This window comes from Spea bombifrons, chromosome 4 (genome assembly GCF_027358695.1).
Source record: "Spea bombifrons isolate aSpeBom1 chromosome 4, aSpeBom1.2.pri, whole genome shotgun sequence".
NCBI classification, from domain to species: domain Eukaryota; kingdom Metazoa; phylum Chordata; class Amphibia; order Anura; family Pelobatidae; genus Spea; species Spea bombifrons.
This window is the reverse complement of record NC_071090.1, coordinates 111,217,811-111,235,192: the sequence shown is the minus strand read 5'-3', so window position 1 is coordinate 111,235,192 and position 17,382 is coordinate 111,217,811. Positions and strand designations below refer to the sequence as shown.

The 17,382-nt window shown below is 42.8% G+C and overlaps 1 protein-coding gene across 1 annotated transcript; it reads right to left on the bottom strand.

The window, feature by feature from the left end:
* Window positions 1–12,644: 12,644 nt before the first annotated feature.
* LOC128491734 (olfactory receptor 1-like) lies at window positions 12,645–13,622 on the bottom strand. The gene has a single exon (XM_053464049.1). It carries the CDS (start codon window positions 13,620–13,622, stop codon window positions 12,645–12,647), a length of 978 nt encoding a protein of 325 aa, XP_053320024.1.
* Window positions 13,623–17,382: the final 3,760 nt, after the last annotated feature.

Sequence of the window (17,382 nt, the reverse complement as noted above, 5' to 3'; positions counted from 1 at the left end):
CCACGCCCCCCTTCTGAAACTAGTCTCCAATGGAGGAGACGAAACGTCCATTGGACGGCACCCCTGATGGGGGCGGAGCTTAGAAAGGCGGTTGGTTTAAAAACTGAGCACTGATACCTGTTCAGTGCTCAGTTGTTCTTACAACTTAGCTGTATGTGTACCTGTTGCCTAGACCTTCTATACCTGATACCCGGTGCCGACCTCTGCTTGCCTTGTGACCTCGTTGACCTCTCTGCTCCTGACCCGGATTGCCTGACCCTTCTATGCCTGATACCCGGTGCCGACCTCTGCTTGCCTTGTGACCTTGTTGACCTCTCTGCTCCTGACCCGGATTGCCTGACCCTTCTATGCCTGATACCCGGTGCCGACCTCTGCTTGCCTTGTGACCTTGTTGACCTCTCTGCTCCTGACCCGGATTGCCTGACCCTTCTATGCCTGATACCCGGTGCCGACCTCTGCTTGTCTTGTAACCTTGTTGACCTCTCTACTCCTGACCTGGATTGCCTGAACCTTCTCCGCCTGATACCCGATACTGACTTTCGCTTGCATAGTGAACGTACTCCCCTGCATCCTGGTTTCCTCACCTGTACCATCGTAATAAAAGTGGATATAGAGGCAAAAGGTGATCATTGTTAGCCTTATGTGCATGAACCTACCCAGAATCCCTTGTGGTTGTGGCAGCACCATGAGATTTCTGAGGGAAAAATGAGCCGTCTGGTGTCTGTAGAGGAGTGTTTAATAATGCTTCTACTTACCCCTAAATTTTAGTGGAAGGGTTTTCCATCACCTTTACTCACCATAACTTATATAATGGTATTTCTTGGTTACCCCAAGCCTCATGCTGATAAGTTCAGTTAAGGATGAAGCGGCCAGATTTTATTGTTATTTAACAAAATAAAATATCAGGACTTTTGTATCTCAAGTTTGTGCAGATCAATGGGGACTGCTGGGCTATGTTCTTCTGGCAGGATCCAGGAGGTCCCCCACAGCAGTTCAAGGGTGACTGCTGGGCCCTGGTATTCTGGCAGGATCTGGGTGGTTCCCCACAGAAGTTCATGGGGTACCCGTTGGGCCCTTGCTTTCCTAGCAGAATCCAGGCATTCCCCCACAGAAGTTCAAGGGGGAACTGGCTTTCTGGCAGGATCTGAGCCGTCCCCCACAGCAAAAAAAAAGACTATCTTCCAGAAAAACCCAATGTCATTTACAAGAAATTAGAAAACCTAAAATCAATGTTGGCTCCAAGTGTCCTACCTGAGATAAAAGAAGTTAAAGAGAATGATAACATCTTATTCAAGAAAACTCCAGGCTTTTTTAGATGTGGGAAGTGTAAGCTGTGCACATCGTGTTATCGACAGAATAAAAAAATCAGTAAGTTCATATGCACAAACACTAAAAAAGAATATATAATTAAGCACTTTATTCACTGCAAGTCCAAAAACGTCATATATCTTCTTGAATGCAGCTGTGGGACCCAGTATATATGCAGAACTACTAGAGAGTTAAACATTCGAGGTCTTGAACATCTGGGTGGTATACGTAATCAGACATATCCTTCGGGATTGTGACCCCAGAAGAAAACGAAGAAGGGGACCTGGTGGTCACTGTGGCCTTATGGCACTGGCACTTTTTTCTGTTTTTCTTCACAGCGAAACACGAACCTCGGGGCCAGGGGCGTAACTAGAAACTTCAGGGCCCCGGTGCGAGAATCTGTTAAGGCCCCCCCCACCCCCAACCCATCTATCCCTTTCTCACGATCTCCCCTCTCCCTCCCTAACCCACCTTCTCACAATCTCCCCTCTTCCTCCCTAACCCCCCTTCTCAGGATCTCCCCTCTCCCTCCCTAACCCCCCTTCTCAGGATCTCCTCTCTCATTCCCTAACCCCCCTTCTCAGGATCTTCTCTCTCATTCCCTAACCCCCCTTCTCAGGATCTCCCCTCTCCCTCCCTAACCCCCTTTCTCAGGATCTCCCCTCTCCCTCCCTAAACCCCCTTCTCAGGATCTCCCCTCTCCCTCCCTAACCCCCCTTCTCAGGATCTCCCCTCTCCCTCCCTAACCCCCTTCTCACCTCCCTAACCCCCCTTCTCACCTCCCTACCCCCCTTCTCACAATCTACCCTCTCCCCCCTCCCCCCTCCCTACCCCCCTTCTCACGATCTACCCACCCCCAGGTCACTTACCTTCAACTCCTGTGTTGGAAGCGTGATGCGGTTGTCTCGGGTGCCGGCGCTTCACTGCTGAGCGCCGGCGTATGACGTCATATGCCGGCGCCCAGCGAGAAGCGCCGGCACCCGAGACAAATGCCTCACGCTCCCAACACTGCACTCTGGGCAGCGTTGAGGCAGGCGGCGGCAGCAGCAGCGGCAGGGAGCAGAGGAGTCCTGGATTTCTGTCAGTCAGGGGGGCCCAAGAGTTGCCGAGCGGTCGTCTTCAGCAACCGCTCGGCACCCCTTGGGCCCCCCTGACTGGCAGAACTCCAGGGCCCGGTCGCAGTTGCGACCCCTGCGACCCCGGTAGTTCCGCCACTGCTCGGGGCTTCAGAAGTGGTGATCTGGCTATTGCATCGCTTCCTGAGTTTTTTCTAAAGGCTGTCCTGTACAGCGGGCATTTACTTTCAATGGATCCATGTATAAAGAGGCAAAAGGTGATTATTGTTGACCTTATTTGCATGTGCCTACCCAGAATCCCTTGTGGTTGTGGCAGAACCATGAGATTTCTCAGAGAACACCAAGTCTTCTGGCTTGTCTGCTGTCTGTAGATGAGTGTTTAATAATGCTTCTACTACCCCCTAAATTTAAGTGGAAGGGTTTTCCCCATCACCTTTACTCACCATAACTTATGTAATGATATTCCTTTTCATTGTAGCAGAGAGTCATTTGTACAGTGTTGTCACATGAAAAGCCATAATAAAATATTCAAAAAAATGTGAGCAGTGTACTTACTTCTGTGAGACACTGTATGTATGTATGTATGTATATATATATATATATATATATATATATATATATATATATATATATATTATATTTGTGCATTTAAATTTGTCCAGACTTGTTTTTTTAACAAAAATTGCAAACATTTCACACAAATATCCAATAAAGAGAAGGGACCAATAATGCAAATTAATTTTGATAAGTTTTGTTCATTAGTTTGCCTCCCACAGTCATCTCTCACATTTACACATTTTCTAGGATGGTTGCCAGTAGTTACAAGATGTTGCTTTATCTGAGGTCATACAGGCTTAAACAAGCTATAATTAGCATTGTTGGCAGCGTTTTCAGAAAATCTGGTTAAGGTTGAAAGTAAGTGCAATGTTCAGCATTCAGAGTCCAATAAATCTAACAGGCGTTGCTTATTAAGTATTAGCAAATGCAAATTGCAAAGGAAACATTCAAGGACAGGGTCCAAGAGGTTACCTACAGCAAAAGAATTCCCCGATCAGTGAGGATACGGAATGACAGCACAACAAACAGCAAAACTTTAATATATAACTCTTACTACAGCAGATAGAAAATAGTTGTGTGTGTAAACTGATATGTATGTATATGTGTGTGTGTAAACTGATATGTATGTATATGTGTGTGTAAACTGATATGTATGTATATGTGTGTGTGTAAACTGATATGTATGTATATGTGTGTAAACGTATATGTATGTATATGTGTGTGTAAACGTATATGTATGTATATGTGTGTGTGTAAACTGATATGTATGTATGTGTGTGTGTAAACTGATATGTATGTATATGTGTGTGTAAAATGATATGTATGTATATGTGTGTAAAACGAGTTAAGCAATCAAATCAATCAGTCAATCAATGCTATAGTATGAATACAGTAATACATCACCGAGCCAAGTAGTTATCACTCCTCCAGAATCTTCCAGGGTGAGTGTCTTTACGTCATGGTGTTATCTCTAGGTGGCTTCTGTGATGCAGGCTGGCCCTCCATTTTATGATGCAGGCCGGGCACTTTAAACAGAGGTCCTTCGCCATTTTGTTCTTATGTGCTTGTGAGTTTCCTTATGTATCTAGCACAGTGGTTTACACATACTGACACCTGACGCCTAAGTTATAAGACATATGAGTATACTAAACTAATTAACCCTATGGTGACAGGGCCCAGGAGTCATATTATTAAAATGCACTACACAGATTTTGAAGAAAGTTGACAAAAAAGGAGGGCTAGAGCACGGGGGAAATCCTGGACCCAGGCGTGGATGCTACTCTTTAAATAAGGACACATCAAAGTTTCATGAGGACCACTCTCAGAGACACGCTGGCCAGGTCACTACATAGGCTTTTTACAATGGACTATTAAAGGGGTTCTTATTTACAACTTCTCTGGGGCACCTGATTAATAAAGTTTCCAGGTATAGATAGAACCATTCAGTCCAGCTAACCGGGGTTTTCTAACTTCTATTACTTTGGCTGGGTCAGATGTTATCATTTAAGGTGAGTGCATATACCAGGCATTTCAGCAAACATCAGAAGAATAGATGGACTGAATGAACTTTGAAGCAATAGACTTGCCTCTGTGCTTCAATCTTGAGGCAAAGTTGTTAAGCTGCACACTGTTTTTCTACATTAGTGCAAATGGTGCCTATATTGTATTTACTGAAATATAACTGAACACTGTGCAATTATCCTCCTGTCTTTCGTACCCTCATCTCAGAGGAACCAGTATCACTTGGCCACAGAGACAGGAAGCATCTCACCAAGGCTGTCTTGATCTCCTGGTTCCTGAGGCTGTATATAATAGGGTTGCAAAATGGGGTCCCCAGGGTATATAGGAGAGATATAACCTTTTTGACATTCAAAGATTGTCCTTTGGTGGAAACCATGTAAATTATTATTAGAGTCCCATAGTAGGTACTCACTACAGTCAAATGAGAGCCGCAAGTGGAAAAGGTTTTCTGCCTCCCCGTGCTGGAGGAAATCCGAAAGATGGTGATAAAAATAGAGATGTATGTGAGTACTATAAATAAAAATGGAATAAGAACAAACAGAGTTGCAGTGATGAAGTTTGCAACATTAAGAATGGTATGATCTGAACAAGACAGCTCCAGAATGGGTGCTATATCACAGAAGTAATGGTCAATAATATGAGGTCCACAGAACTGTAAGTCACTTAGAAGAAAAACACTAAGTACCATTGCCATAGAGGTAATAAGCCAAGAACATAGGACCAGTTTACTCTGAAGCCTTACATCCATAACAGAGGTGTAATGGAGCGGCCTGCAGATGGCTAAATAGCGGTCATAGGACATCACAATGAGAAGAAGACACTCAAGACCAGCTGAAACACCATAGAAGAAAAACTGTGTGATGCAACCAGAAACAGATATTCTGCTTCCCCCGTTAATTATAAGATGGAGCAAATAAGGAGTAACATCTGTGGTGAGCAGAATATCAGACAAGGATAACTGAGTGAGGAAGAAATACAAGGGAGATTTCAGGCTTTGAACCTTCAGCACCAACACAATAATCAGAAGATTACCAATCGTTGTCAAGATATAGATCAACAGGAATGGAGCAAATAGCAAAGTGCTGGAAATCTGGAGATCCCGAAATCCCAAAATTATGAATTCTGTCACTTTTGTCTTATTGACTTTCAACATCGCCTAAACAAAAACATACATAAGGAAATATATTATTTGTTAAAAATACTAAAACAAAACAAAAAATAAACATCACAATTCCAATGGTAATCCATATCTAGACTCAGCATTCTTTAGGAACAGATAATATCATGTATGACTGTATGACACTACCCTACACAGGTACACATACATCTTTTCAGCCACATAAACACACACACACACACATATATATACCTCCCAACATTTCAAAATGTGAAAGAGGGAGACTTTTTTTACAAAAAATCTCACGGAATTTACCAATACAAGCAATTGCACTTTACAATGTTGCGCTTCATTTTTGTCAGCACAGTCATGCATATGAAAAATAACCAACATGTTGAACTGAATTCCCACGAGGCTCTGCCAGACATACTACTTCCATGATGCTGGCTGAGAGTCATTGGAAGTGCAGCAACAGTAAAGCTGCAGATGCTAGATGCTGTGAACTAAAATTTCTATTATTCTCAGCCAGCCAGGTGCCCACCATAATGCTGGCTGAGCATCACTGGAAGAGTAGTCCACAGCAGCAGAGATTTTTTTTATTGAAAAAGGCTAATGCTAGCCTTCCTCCCAGGACACTGCCCTTACACACAGCTGCCCATAAACACACATATACACATACACTGCCCTTACACACACCTATACACATACACTGCCCTTACACACACCTATACACAGACACTGACCTTACATGAACACATATATACGTATGCTGCCCTTAAACACACATATAGACAGACAATGCCCTTACACACACATATACACAGACAATGCCCTTACACACACATACATGGGCACTGCCCTTACACACACATAGATGTACACTGCCCTTATACACACACAAATACTTCTACACTGCCCTTACACACACATATACACAGACAATGCCCTTACACACACACATACACGGACGCTGCTCTTACACACACAGATACATGGACACTGCCCTTATACACACACATATACTTCTACACTGCCCTTACACACACAAATACACAGACAATGCCCTTACACACACACATACACGGACGCTGCTCTTACACACACAGATACATGGACACTGCCCTTATACACACACATATACTTCTACACTGCCCTTATACACACATATACACTGCCTTTACTCACACACACATATACACTGTCCTTATACACAGACACATATACATGCCCTTTGATTTTGGAATCAAAACATTTGCTACTGCAAAGGTTTTTAGATGAAAAAGTTCCATTTTATTCAATGGAACAAATCAGTGATCACATTATTCTTCACGATATTCTTGTAAGTTACTTTTATTTCTTTATTAATTCATGTAAACATTTTTTTCATTTTTTCAATTTTTTCACAGAGTGGCATATAAGGGGTGTATGAGGTATTTCTGGAGGTAGAGTGGCATATAGGGGGTTAAAAGGCATTTATAGAGACAGAGTGGCATAACAAGTGAAATTGAATATTTTAAAATAACCTACTTTTTTTTTTTTAATGAAATAAGTACGTACTTCATTGGAGTTTTTAATGACATCACAGTGACAGGCAAAGTAACCAGAGACCAGTTTCCAGTTTCTGTGAAGTCTGTTGCTGACCACATCTGCACTGCGACCAGAAATGTCTTTACTACCGGTAAGAGAATAAAATCCCAGATTAACATCAAGTGACATAATCATGTAAATCCTCTATCTGAATTGATATTATTTTATTGAAATATATATATATAATCTATTAATAACTAAAATATAAATAATTTCTGGTTATATCTTAACTTGTCCTTATCGGCTGTCATTCGCTTTACTTAGCATTCAGTCTCTCGACATAATAAAAATCCATTTGGGTTTCCTATTTTCTCCATTAGTTAAAAAAGACCACTGCTGATCCCTTACCTTAAATCTGATACGGCTTTATTGGGATTGGGTCCGGCAGACACAATGTTGATGCAGTCCAGTTTCTTTACATGCTGTAGCAGTTTTTATACCTTTTGTAAAACGTTCAGGGAAGAATGACATCATATTTGTGTAGGAACTCCAGGGACAAATATTCCACCGAGGAATAAACTGGAATATGAATTAATAACCTTAATAAAGCTTTGTGGACCTTGGCTATTTTTACTGCCTTTTCTTTCCCGTTCTGGGGTTTATAAGGGAGAATTGGTGTGTGTGGGGGGGAATTTACAGGAGAAGTTTTTTTTAACTCTCTGATTTTATTATTCATTATAAAGAGGCAACATTGGCAAGTTTGTCCAACGTGAGTGGTCTGAGTTGACCCTGTATAATGCATCATTTCCTGTGGTAGAAGCTGAATATGAGTTGGTGAATAGTGAAGTCAAGAAGCTGAAACTCAACTCTTCTGCAAAGCATCCAGCCACCTTTCCCTTAGTAAATACTATACTGAGGGGCGAATTAACAATGGGCCAAATGGTCCCTGGTGGCAATGGATCCTCACCTGCTGCTTACTTGTTGCAGTGCATACAGTACTTCTTGTGCTAGGGGATATTGGACACCAGAATCCCTTGTGGTTGTGGCAGCACCATGAGATTTCTGAGGGAACAACAAGCCTTCTGGTCCCGGGCAGGCACCCCCTGCTGCCGTGGCGCCCTGTGCGCACACCCCTAAGACCAGCCCTGGTTGCCGGAGTTCTGCAGTGGGAGCGCAAGGCGTCCATCTTCCCGCTCTGCCGTGGTACGCACTTCACAGCTGAGAGACGAAATATGACATCATATTCTGGCGTTCAGCATGAAATGGAGGAGTCACGGAGAATAAGGGGCACCGAGCAGTTGCTGAAAACTTCACGAGCGACTGCTCGCTCCTGCCCGGGACCTTTTTGGTCTGTTGTTTTTTTTGGTTTCTTGTTTTTTTAAAACTTTATTTAACAAGGAGGATGTTAAATAAAGTTTAAAAAAAAAACCCAGATGTTTTCATTTAAGTCCGGGGCAGGCACGCCAGCTGTCGCTGGTGACGTTTTCTTTACTCTCCATGACTCCACCTTATTAGCAAGCGCCTACCTAGAATCCCCTGTTATTGTGGCAGCACCATGATATTTCTGAGGGAACAACAAACCTTCTGGCTTGTCTGGTGTCTGTAGATGAGTGTTTAATAATAATGCTTCTACTACCCCTAAATTTTAGTGGAAGGGTTTTCCATCACCTTTACCCAACATAACTTATGTAATGGTATTTCTTGATTACCCCAAGCCCTAATTGGCTCAAGTATTAAGCCAATATCACAACCTCATGCTGACAAGTCTCATTAACGATGAAACACCTCTCCATGAGTGGTGTGTCAGACGGAATCCAGAGATCAGAGGGATCAACGCGCGGGGCAGAGATAAGAGGGAGATAAAGTGCTCGCTCTACATGGACGGTGGACGGTGAGAGGACTTCAGGCGCTTTCCGATTTCCTAAAGATCCTGGGAGTCTGATTCAGCAGAGACTCAATAAAGTAAAGCAGAAATGTGGGCTGTGGAGCCTCAGAGACCTTACCATCCAAGGGGAAAGTGGTGGTTCTGCGCAAGAGATTCTTCCCGTGCTGCAGTACGTGGCTCAGGCCTGGCCTTTGCTGGTCACCATTCACCGAGCCATCAACCGAGCAGTTTTCCACTTCATCTGGGGCTCCAAAATGGACAGAGTAAAGCGCGCAGTGATGTACAAGGAACCCGGCAAGGGAGGCAAAGGCATGCCTGACATCCCTACCATGCTGAGGACCTTCTTTGTGTGCAACTGCGTGCGCAGGACTCTCAAAGACGTAGTGAAAGGCTCTGCTGGAAACTCTATATCTCGCTTCTTCCTTTTTCCCCTGTGGAGGCAGCTCAAGTGGGAAAAGTGGGACAGCTCCGTCCCTTACAATTGGACTATGCCCTGGTTCTACTCGGACGTGGGCAAATTTGTAAGGGAGCACCAACTGGAGGGAGTTAAACCAGACCTGTGGTCACTCCGTGTGATCCACAAGCTCATCAGAGCCAAAGACACTATCGAGAACATCCCAGGGCTCCCTGCGCCACAGCCAAGACTGTTTGGGCTAACGTGGCATCGAGCAGGCTAACAAACAGGCATAAAGACATTGCATGGATGGCCATTCAGGGAGGCCTCCCCCTAAGGACATTTATGCATGCCAGGGGGCTGTGCAGATATAGACACTGCCCACAGTGCATTGTGGAGGAGGAGACTTCCCTTCACTTGTTCTGGCAGTGCCCGTTTGTACAGGCTTTGTTCAGAGCCCTGGAGCTGGATCTCAAGGACTCTATCGAGAGAAAGTACCTGTCCTACCATTCGGTACTTTACGGACTTTTTCCAGGAACACACACGGAGAGCGCCATTGAGAAAGCTTGGCGCCTCATGTGCTGTGTAAAGGATGTTCTATGGTTTGCCAGGAACTGCCTGGTGTTGAGGAGGGAGCAGGTCACAGTCCGTGACTGCCGCAGGCTTATCCACAGCCTGCTGAGACTACTCTCTCAAGGACAGTCTAGAGGCTGAAGACTAGCCCCACTCTCCTCGGTCCCCTTTAGTCTCCCCCTCACCCACCCTGACCATCCCATTCCCCCATTTCCCCAGGCTGCATTCCACTAATGTGCTAGCCATATGTGCCATGTCTGGAATTGTAATTGTACACCGCTTCTACTGTATATTACTGAGCTTTCCGTGAACTGAAGTCGTGCTGTAACGTGTATTGCCCCGCGCTGCGTCGCAGTACTGCTTATCGTCTAGCTGAATAATGTACTTACTGAGCTATGTATTCCTGTTAAAACAGACATCAACCTGTTTTATCTTAAACTGTTTGTATTAATAAATATTAAATACAAAAATAAAATACATAAGTGGTGATTGGGCTATTGCACCTCTTCCCGAGTTTTGTCTAAAGGCTGTCCTGTACAGCGGGCGATTACTTTCAAGGGATCCATGTATAAAGTGGATATAGAGGCAAAAGGTGATTATTGTTGACCTTATTTTCATGTGCCTACCCAGAATCCCTTGTGGTTGTGGCAGCACCATGAGATTTCTGAGGGAACAACAAGCCTTCTGGCTTGTCTGGTGTCTGTAGATGAGTGTTTAATAATGCTTCTACATACCCTTAAATTTTAGTGGAAGGGTTTTCCATCACCTTTACCCACCGTAACTTATGTAATGGTTTTACTTTATATTGTAGCAGAGCGTCATTTGTACAGTGTTGTCACGTGAATAGCTATAATTTAATATTCACGAAAATGTGAGGAGTGTACTCACTTCTGTGAGATACTGTGTGTATAAATATATATATATATATATATATATATATATATTGTGCATTCAAATTTGTGCAGGCTTGTTTTTTATATGAAAATTGTGAACATTTCACACAAATATCCAATAAAGAGGAGGGACCAATGATGCAAATTCATTCTGTTAAGTTTTGTTCATTAGTTTGCCTCCCACAGTCATCTCTCACATTTACACATTTTCTAGGATGGTTGCCAGTAGTTACAAGATGTTGCTTTATCTGAGGTCATACAGGCTTAAACAAGCTATAATTAGCATTTTTGGCAGCGTTTTCAGAAAATCTGGTTAAGGTTCAAAGTAAGTGCAATGTTCAGCATTCAGAGTCCAATAAATCTAACAGGCGTTGCTTGCAAATACAAATTGCAAAGGAAACATTCAAGGACGGGGTGCAAGAGGTTACCTACAGCAAAAGAAATCTCATTTTAGATCACTCGAAAATTCTATTTTTTTATTACAATAAACCAAAACACCAACTTTTAGTGAGAGGTTCAAAAGAAAAATACACTTCTCTGGGGTCCTATGGAATTCAAGTTCCACGTATCCAACACCTTCACAGTAAAGTAAATCTTCCTTACATTAACTACAACGTTAAACATTAAACATTAAATAAAAGTAAAAATTTCAGGAAATGTGTGGACATTAAGCTTCTTCTGCTGAGAGGCTGTTCCATATATCAACCACCCCCTCAGCAAAGTAAATCTTCCATATATTAAGTGCAAAAGTACAAAGCTTAAGGGTCCTGTGGACCTTAAGCTTCTTGTGCTGGGAGGCTGTTCCACATATCTGCCACCTCTCAGTAAAGTTAATTTACCATTACAATAAATTCATTACAATAAATAAAAATATAAATGCCAGGAGTCCTGTGGACCTAAAGTATCTGCTGCTGGGAGGCTGTTTCACATATCCACCACCCTCTCGTGCAGGGTGCAGCCTGCTGCTGTAAAACATCATTTTCTGTATAATAAATATTAATTAATTTTTGAATAGCCCTTACCATCATTATTAATATTTATTGTTCTATATTTTTTATTTATTCTACCTCTGCAATATGTATATATTTATTTTTACATTTTTTTTTTGGTGGGATATATTACTATTATATGTAAAGAAGAACCACACATTTTGAAGAGTACATGTGAGTGCAATAAAGTGTGAAAGTCAGTAAAATAGTGGGCCACTCCACTCCGTATACAGTATATATCATACAAACCCAGGAGGTAGGCTGCAGATTATTCACTTCCTGATATCACAGATAGTTTTTCCCGATCAATGAGGATACGGAATGACAGCACAACAAACAGCATTTTGAAAATAGTTGTGTGTGTAAACTTATGTGTATGTATATGTGTGTGTAAACCTATATGTATGTATATGTGTGTGTAAACGTATATGTATGTATATGTGTGTGTAAACTTATATGTATGTATATATGTGTGTGTAAACTAATAGCCATCGTGGGGACTTTTCCAGAATCTTCCAGCGTGAGTGTCTTTATGTCATGGTGTTATCCCTAGGTGGCTTCTGTTCTGTGACGCAGACTGGCCCTCCATCTTGTGATGCAGGCCGGGCACTTTAAACAGAGGTCCTTTGCCATTTTGTTCTTATGTGTTTGTGAGTCTCCTTATGTATCTAGCACAGAGGTTTACACATCCTGACACCTGATGCCTAAGTTATAAGACATGTGACTATACTAAACTACATTATTGCAAAAAAGCCCATGGTGCCTAGATTGTATTTAAAGGAATATACCTGAACACTGTGCAATTATCCTCCCGTCTTTCGTACCCTCATCTCAGAGGAACCAGTATCACTTGGCCACAGAGACAGAAAGCATCTCAGCAAGGCTGTCTTGATCTCCTGGTTCCTGAGACTGTATATAATAGGGTTGCAAAATGGGGTCCCCATGGTATATAGAAGAGATATAAACTTTTTGACATTAAAAGATTGTCCTTTGGTGGAAACCATGTAAATTATTATTAGAGTCCCATAGTAGGTACTCACTACAGTCAAGTGAGAGCCACAAGTGGAAAAGGTTTTCTGCCTTCCCGTGCTGGAGGATATCCCAATGATGGTGATAAAAATAGAGATGTATGTGAATACTATAAATAAAAATGGAATAAGAACAAACACAATTGCAGAGATGAAGTTTGCAACATTAAGAATGGTATGGTCTGAACAAGACAGCTCCAGAATGGGTGCTAAATCACAAAAATAATGGTCAATAATATGAGGTCCACAGAACTGTAAGTAGCTTATAAGAAAAACATTAAATAATATTGTCATAGCGGTAATAAGCCAAGAACATAGGACCAGTTTACTCTGAAGCCTTAGATCCATAACAGAGGTGTAATGGAGCGGCCGGCAGATGGCTAAATACCGGTCATAGGACATCACAGTGAGAAGAAGACACTCAACACCCCCTGAAACACCGTAGAAGAAAAGTTGTGTGATGCAGCCAGAAACCGATATTCTGCTTCCTCCGTTAATTATAAGATGGAGCAAATAAGGAGTAACATCTGTGGTGAGCAGAATATCAGACAAGGATAACTGAGTGAGGAAGAAATACATGGGAGATTTCAGGCTCTGGACCTTCAGCACCAACACAATAATCAGAAGATTACCAATCGTTGTCAAGATATAGATCAAAAGGAATGGAGCAAATAGCAAAGTGCTGGAAATCTGGAGATCCCGAAATCCCAAAATTATGAATTCTGTCACTTTTGTCTTATTGACTTTCAACATCGCCTAAACAAAAAACATACGTAAGGAATATATTATTTGTTAAAAATACTAAAACAAAACAAAAATAAACATAAATATTCCAATGGTAATCTATATCTAGACTCAGTATTCCTTAAGAACAGATAATATCATGTATGACTGTGTGACACTACCCTACACAGATACACATACATTTGTTTCTTTTTCCGTTCGGTCTCGGACTGACGGGCACTCACTTTGTTAACTCACGGGTTAGAGAGGTATCAATAATTCTAAATGATTCTAGCCTTGGTGCCTAAATAATTGTCATTTTAATAAAGACAGGAGGCGAGTATTTTGGAAATCTTCCTTTACTCTCACCGACAGCAGCAAAGAAAGAGTTAACACAACACTGGTAACAACCAATTTAAAAAAAAAACAAGGTATAGCAGCATATAAACCCTAAGACACCCCTAATCTTCCTCTTTCGGTAGCTGATAACCGGACCCGAACACTTCCAACATGCTCCTGGAACGCAGAGAAACAGCCCGGCCAATGGGAACTAGACCGGAACATCAACCATCGAAGAGTGGCAACCAGAGAACACTCCAACAGGAAACCAGCAGCCAGACGATTGGTGATTAAGCTGGAAAAGAAGAGAGAAAACATAACAGGACCGTATCCCTAGACAGATGTCAAGGGAAAAACATTAACCAAAACAATCCCATAGCCATAAAGCAAACAGGCAACAAATAGATGAACATAATACCAAAACCATACTCACCCCAAGCCCAGCGCCAAAAAGGGAAGGGGGGGGGGATACTCGCCTCCTGTCTTTATTAAAATTACAATTATTTAGGCACCAAGGCTAGAATAATTAAGAATTTTAAGGCAAGACAGGAGTTTTAACGCCAATGACAACGGGCTAAAATAGATGGTACAAGAGGTGGAAGCTGCCGCCTGCAAAATATCACCCTGAATGAGCCCGAAAAGAGCCCGCCAAGGAAAGAAGCCAACGGATACACCTGGCTAACATAGGAACAGAAAACTGCCGCATACAATATCAAAAGTGCGAACACACCTGGCGACACATAGGTTAAGATCCTCAAACAATACGGATAGGAAGCAGAAGTAGAAAGGGACATAGTCCTCCTATGGACACGGAAAAGAATCCCCTCCGAATGCCCACATAGCAGAGACTCCGAGAAACGATAAAAGGCATAACAGCGGTGAAAGTTTAGTTGACAGCTGTTTGAAAGCCTAAGACTCGTTGTCGGGCCAAGACTGGAAGAAGTCCAGAACCACTGCGATATCCCACAAGGAATCATAGCGAGCAGCGGATGAGACAGGCAGATGCCCTTCAACAACTGACAAAGCAAGAGAGCTCTCTCCGCCCCGACTCACCTGCGCAACCTTAATGGACAAAGAGATCACCCAACGGAAAACGTTAATGGTTCAATAAGACTTACCTTTTCCAAAAAGATCGCCCAAATAATTGAGGATGAGCGCTACAGGGGCCAAATGGTGATCCACTTGTTGTGCCACACACCAAGCAGACCAGCTTCTCCAAGCTGACTGGTAAGACTTCCTGGTGCCTGGAGCCTAGGCCTCCCTGAGCAAGGAATGAGCTATCTCCTGATAAACCAGAGTCCGCTCAGGGACCCCTGAAAACGTCCAAGCCATCAGCGACGATCGACCCCCCAATATGCAGGGATGAGCCTGCCCGTCTGGGGCCGAAAGGATGAAAGGATAGACAGAAAAAAAGGAAAAGCCTGGGGATCCTGGATTGACATTCCAAACAGTGCCAGGAACCATGGCTGTGCGTGCCAGAGCGAAGTTACTAGAACCAGGGACCCTCCAGCTCGCCGAAGGTAGGGAATTACCCTCGGCTGTCTGTGAAGCCTCCAATCACTTATTTCCCTCCAGTGCCTTGAAAACTAGGCCACCCTGAGGTTCTCCACCCCCGGGAGATATTCCACCTGCAGGGCGACGTTGCGATCCAGACAGAACTTGAAAATGTCCTTTGTCAATTCTGTGAGGCGCTGAGAGCGGGTGCCCCCCAAGCGATTGATATACAGAGGGCAGGGAGGTGGCAGAGGTTTTTGGTTGCTTTGCTGGGGCCTTGCCTTTACCAGCAGAGGCACTATTACCCTTCCAAGGGCGCTTAGTGTGGCCTGCCTCCTCAGATTTCTTGGGGTCAGAATCCATACTGGCAGGGGCCACAGGTGCAGGAGGGAGAGTCTGGGCAGACTAGGTTATAGAGGCAGACATCTTAGAAAGAAAAGTCTCCACAGAACTGGAGAACTTAGACTCCAGCCATGACATAAAGGTATCCTGGTTGGGAGTATCGTCCTGAGACATAGTACACAAAAGGAGGCTGGGAGAATTATATATAATAGGGGCTCACCCTAAAAGACCCCCCCATAACACACAGGGGCTCACCATGGATATAGGCATCCATTATTACTGATGAAGGATGCAATGCCTGCTGGCCCATGACAGTTTATAAATAAGCTGCTCTAAAACAGTGAATGTTTTGCTCACCTCTCAATAGACAGACAACCTGGGCACAGGAAATTATAGAGGGCTCACCTCAATCAAGACAGTTTTAAACCTGTAACACACAATTCTCAGTGTATACATTGCAGTATGTAAAAAACTAATGAAATATAGAAACCAAGATAGCCGCCAGAGAAAGAGCACATGTGGCAGAGGTAAAAGAGCTGCCACTCTCAGAAACAACAGATGTTATTCAAAATGGAGGGCTCATCTCCAAATATACAGACACCCTGGGTACAGGGAATATAGAGGACTCGCCTCAATCAAGACAGGATTAAACCTGTAACACACAATTCTCAGTGTATACCTTGCAGTATGGCAAAACTAATGAAATATAGAAAACCAAGATGGCCACCGGAGAAAGAGAGCACAGGCAGCAGAGGTAAACGAACTGCCACTCTCACAAACAACAGATGTTATTCAAAATGGAGGGCTCACCTCAAAAAAGACAAACACCCTGGGCACATGGAATATAGAGGACTCACCTCAATCAAAGGCAGGATTAAACCTGTAACACACAATTCTCAGTGTGTAAATTGCAGCATGTCAAATCTAATGAAATATAGAAACCAAGATGGCTGCAGGAAAAAGAGCACATGTGGCCGAGGTAACAGAACTACCACACTCAGAAAAATGGAAAACAGAAAAGACACTGGGAGGAACAGACCAAGGGCCCAAGAACCAAAACGGGACAAAGACCCCTATACCAAAGACACACAAAGAACTATAAATGAATATAAGTTTAACAATAAAATGACTGTAAATAAAATAGAAAGAAAATAAGCACCAACAGATGCATAGCAAGCAAAACTAGATAAATATGTGTGTATACATATATCTATCTATCTATACATATATATATACCATGTACATAATTAGACAATAAATACCAAGCACAAATAATCATAAACAAATGATCTGACCTGCAGCTACGGTGAGCAGCAAAGTGTTATGTTAACTCTTTCTTTGCTGCTGTCGGTGAGAGTAAAGGAAGATATGCAGAATATGAAGCCTCCTGTCTTGCCTTAAAATTTATAACTATATCTCACTAGATGCGATTAGAAACAATTCTCTAAATAAATTGCAATCCTCTCCGCATACTGTATATGTGTTAAAGTTTGAGGTCTGATTAGAAGACGACCCCGATTATAAGACGAGGGGTATTTTTCAGAGCATCTGCTCTGAAAAAACCCTCGTCTTATAATCGAGCAAATACGGTAACAAGTGAAATTGAGTATTTTAA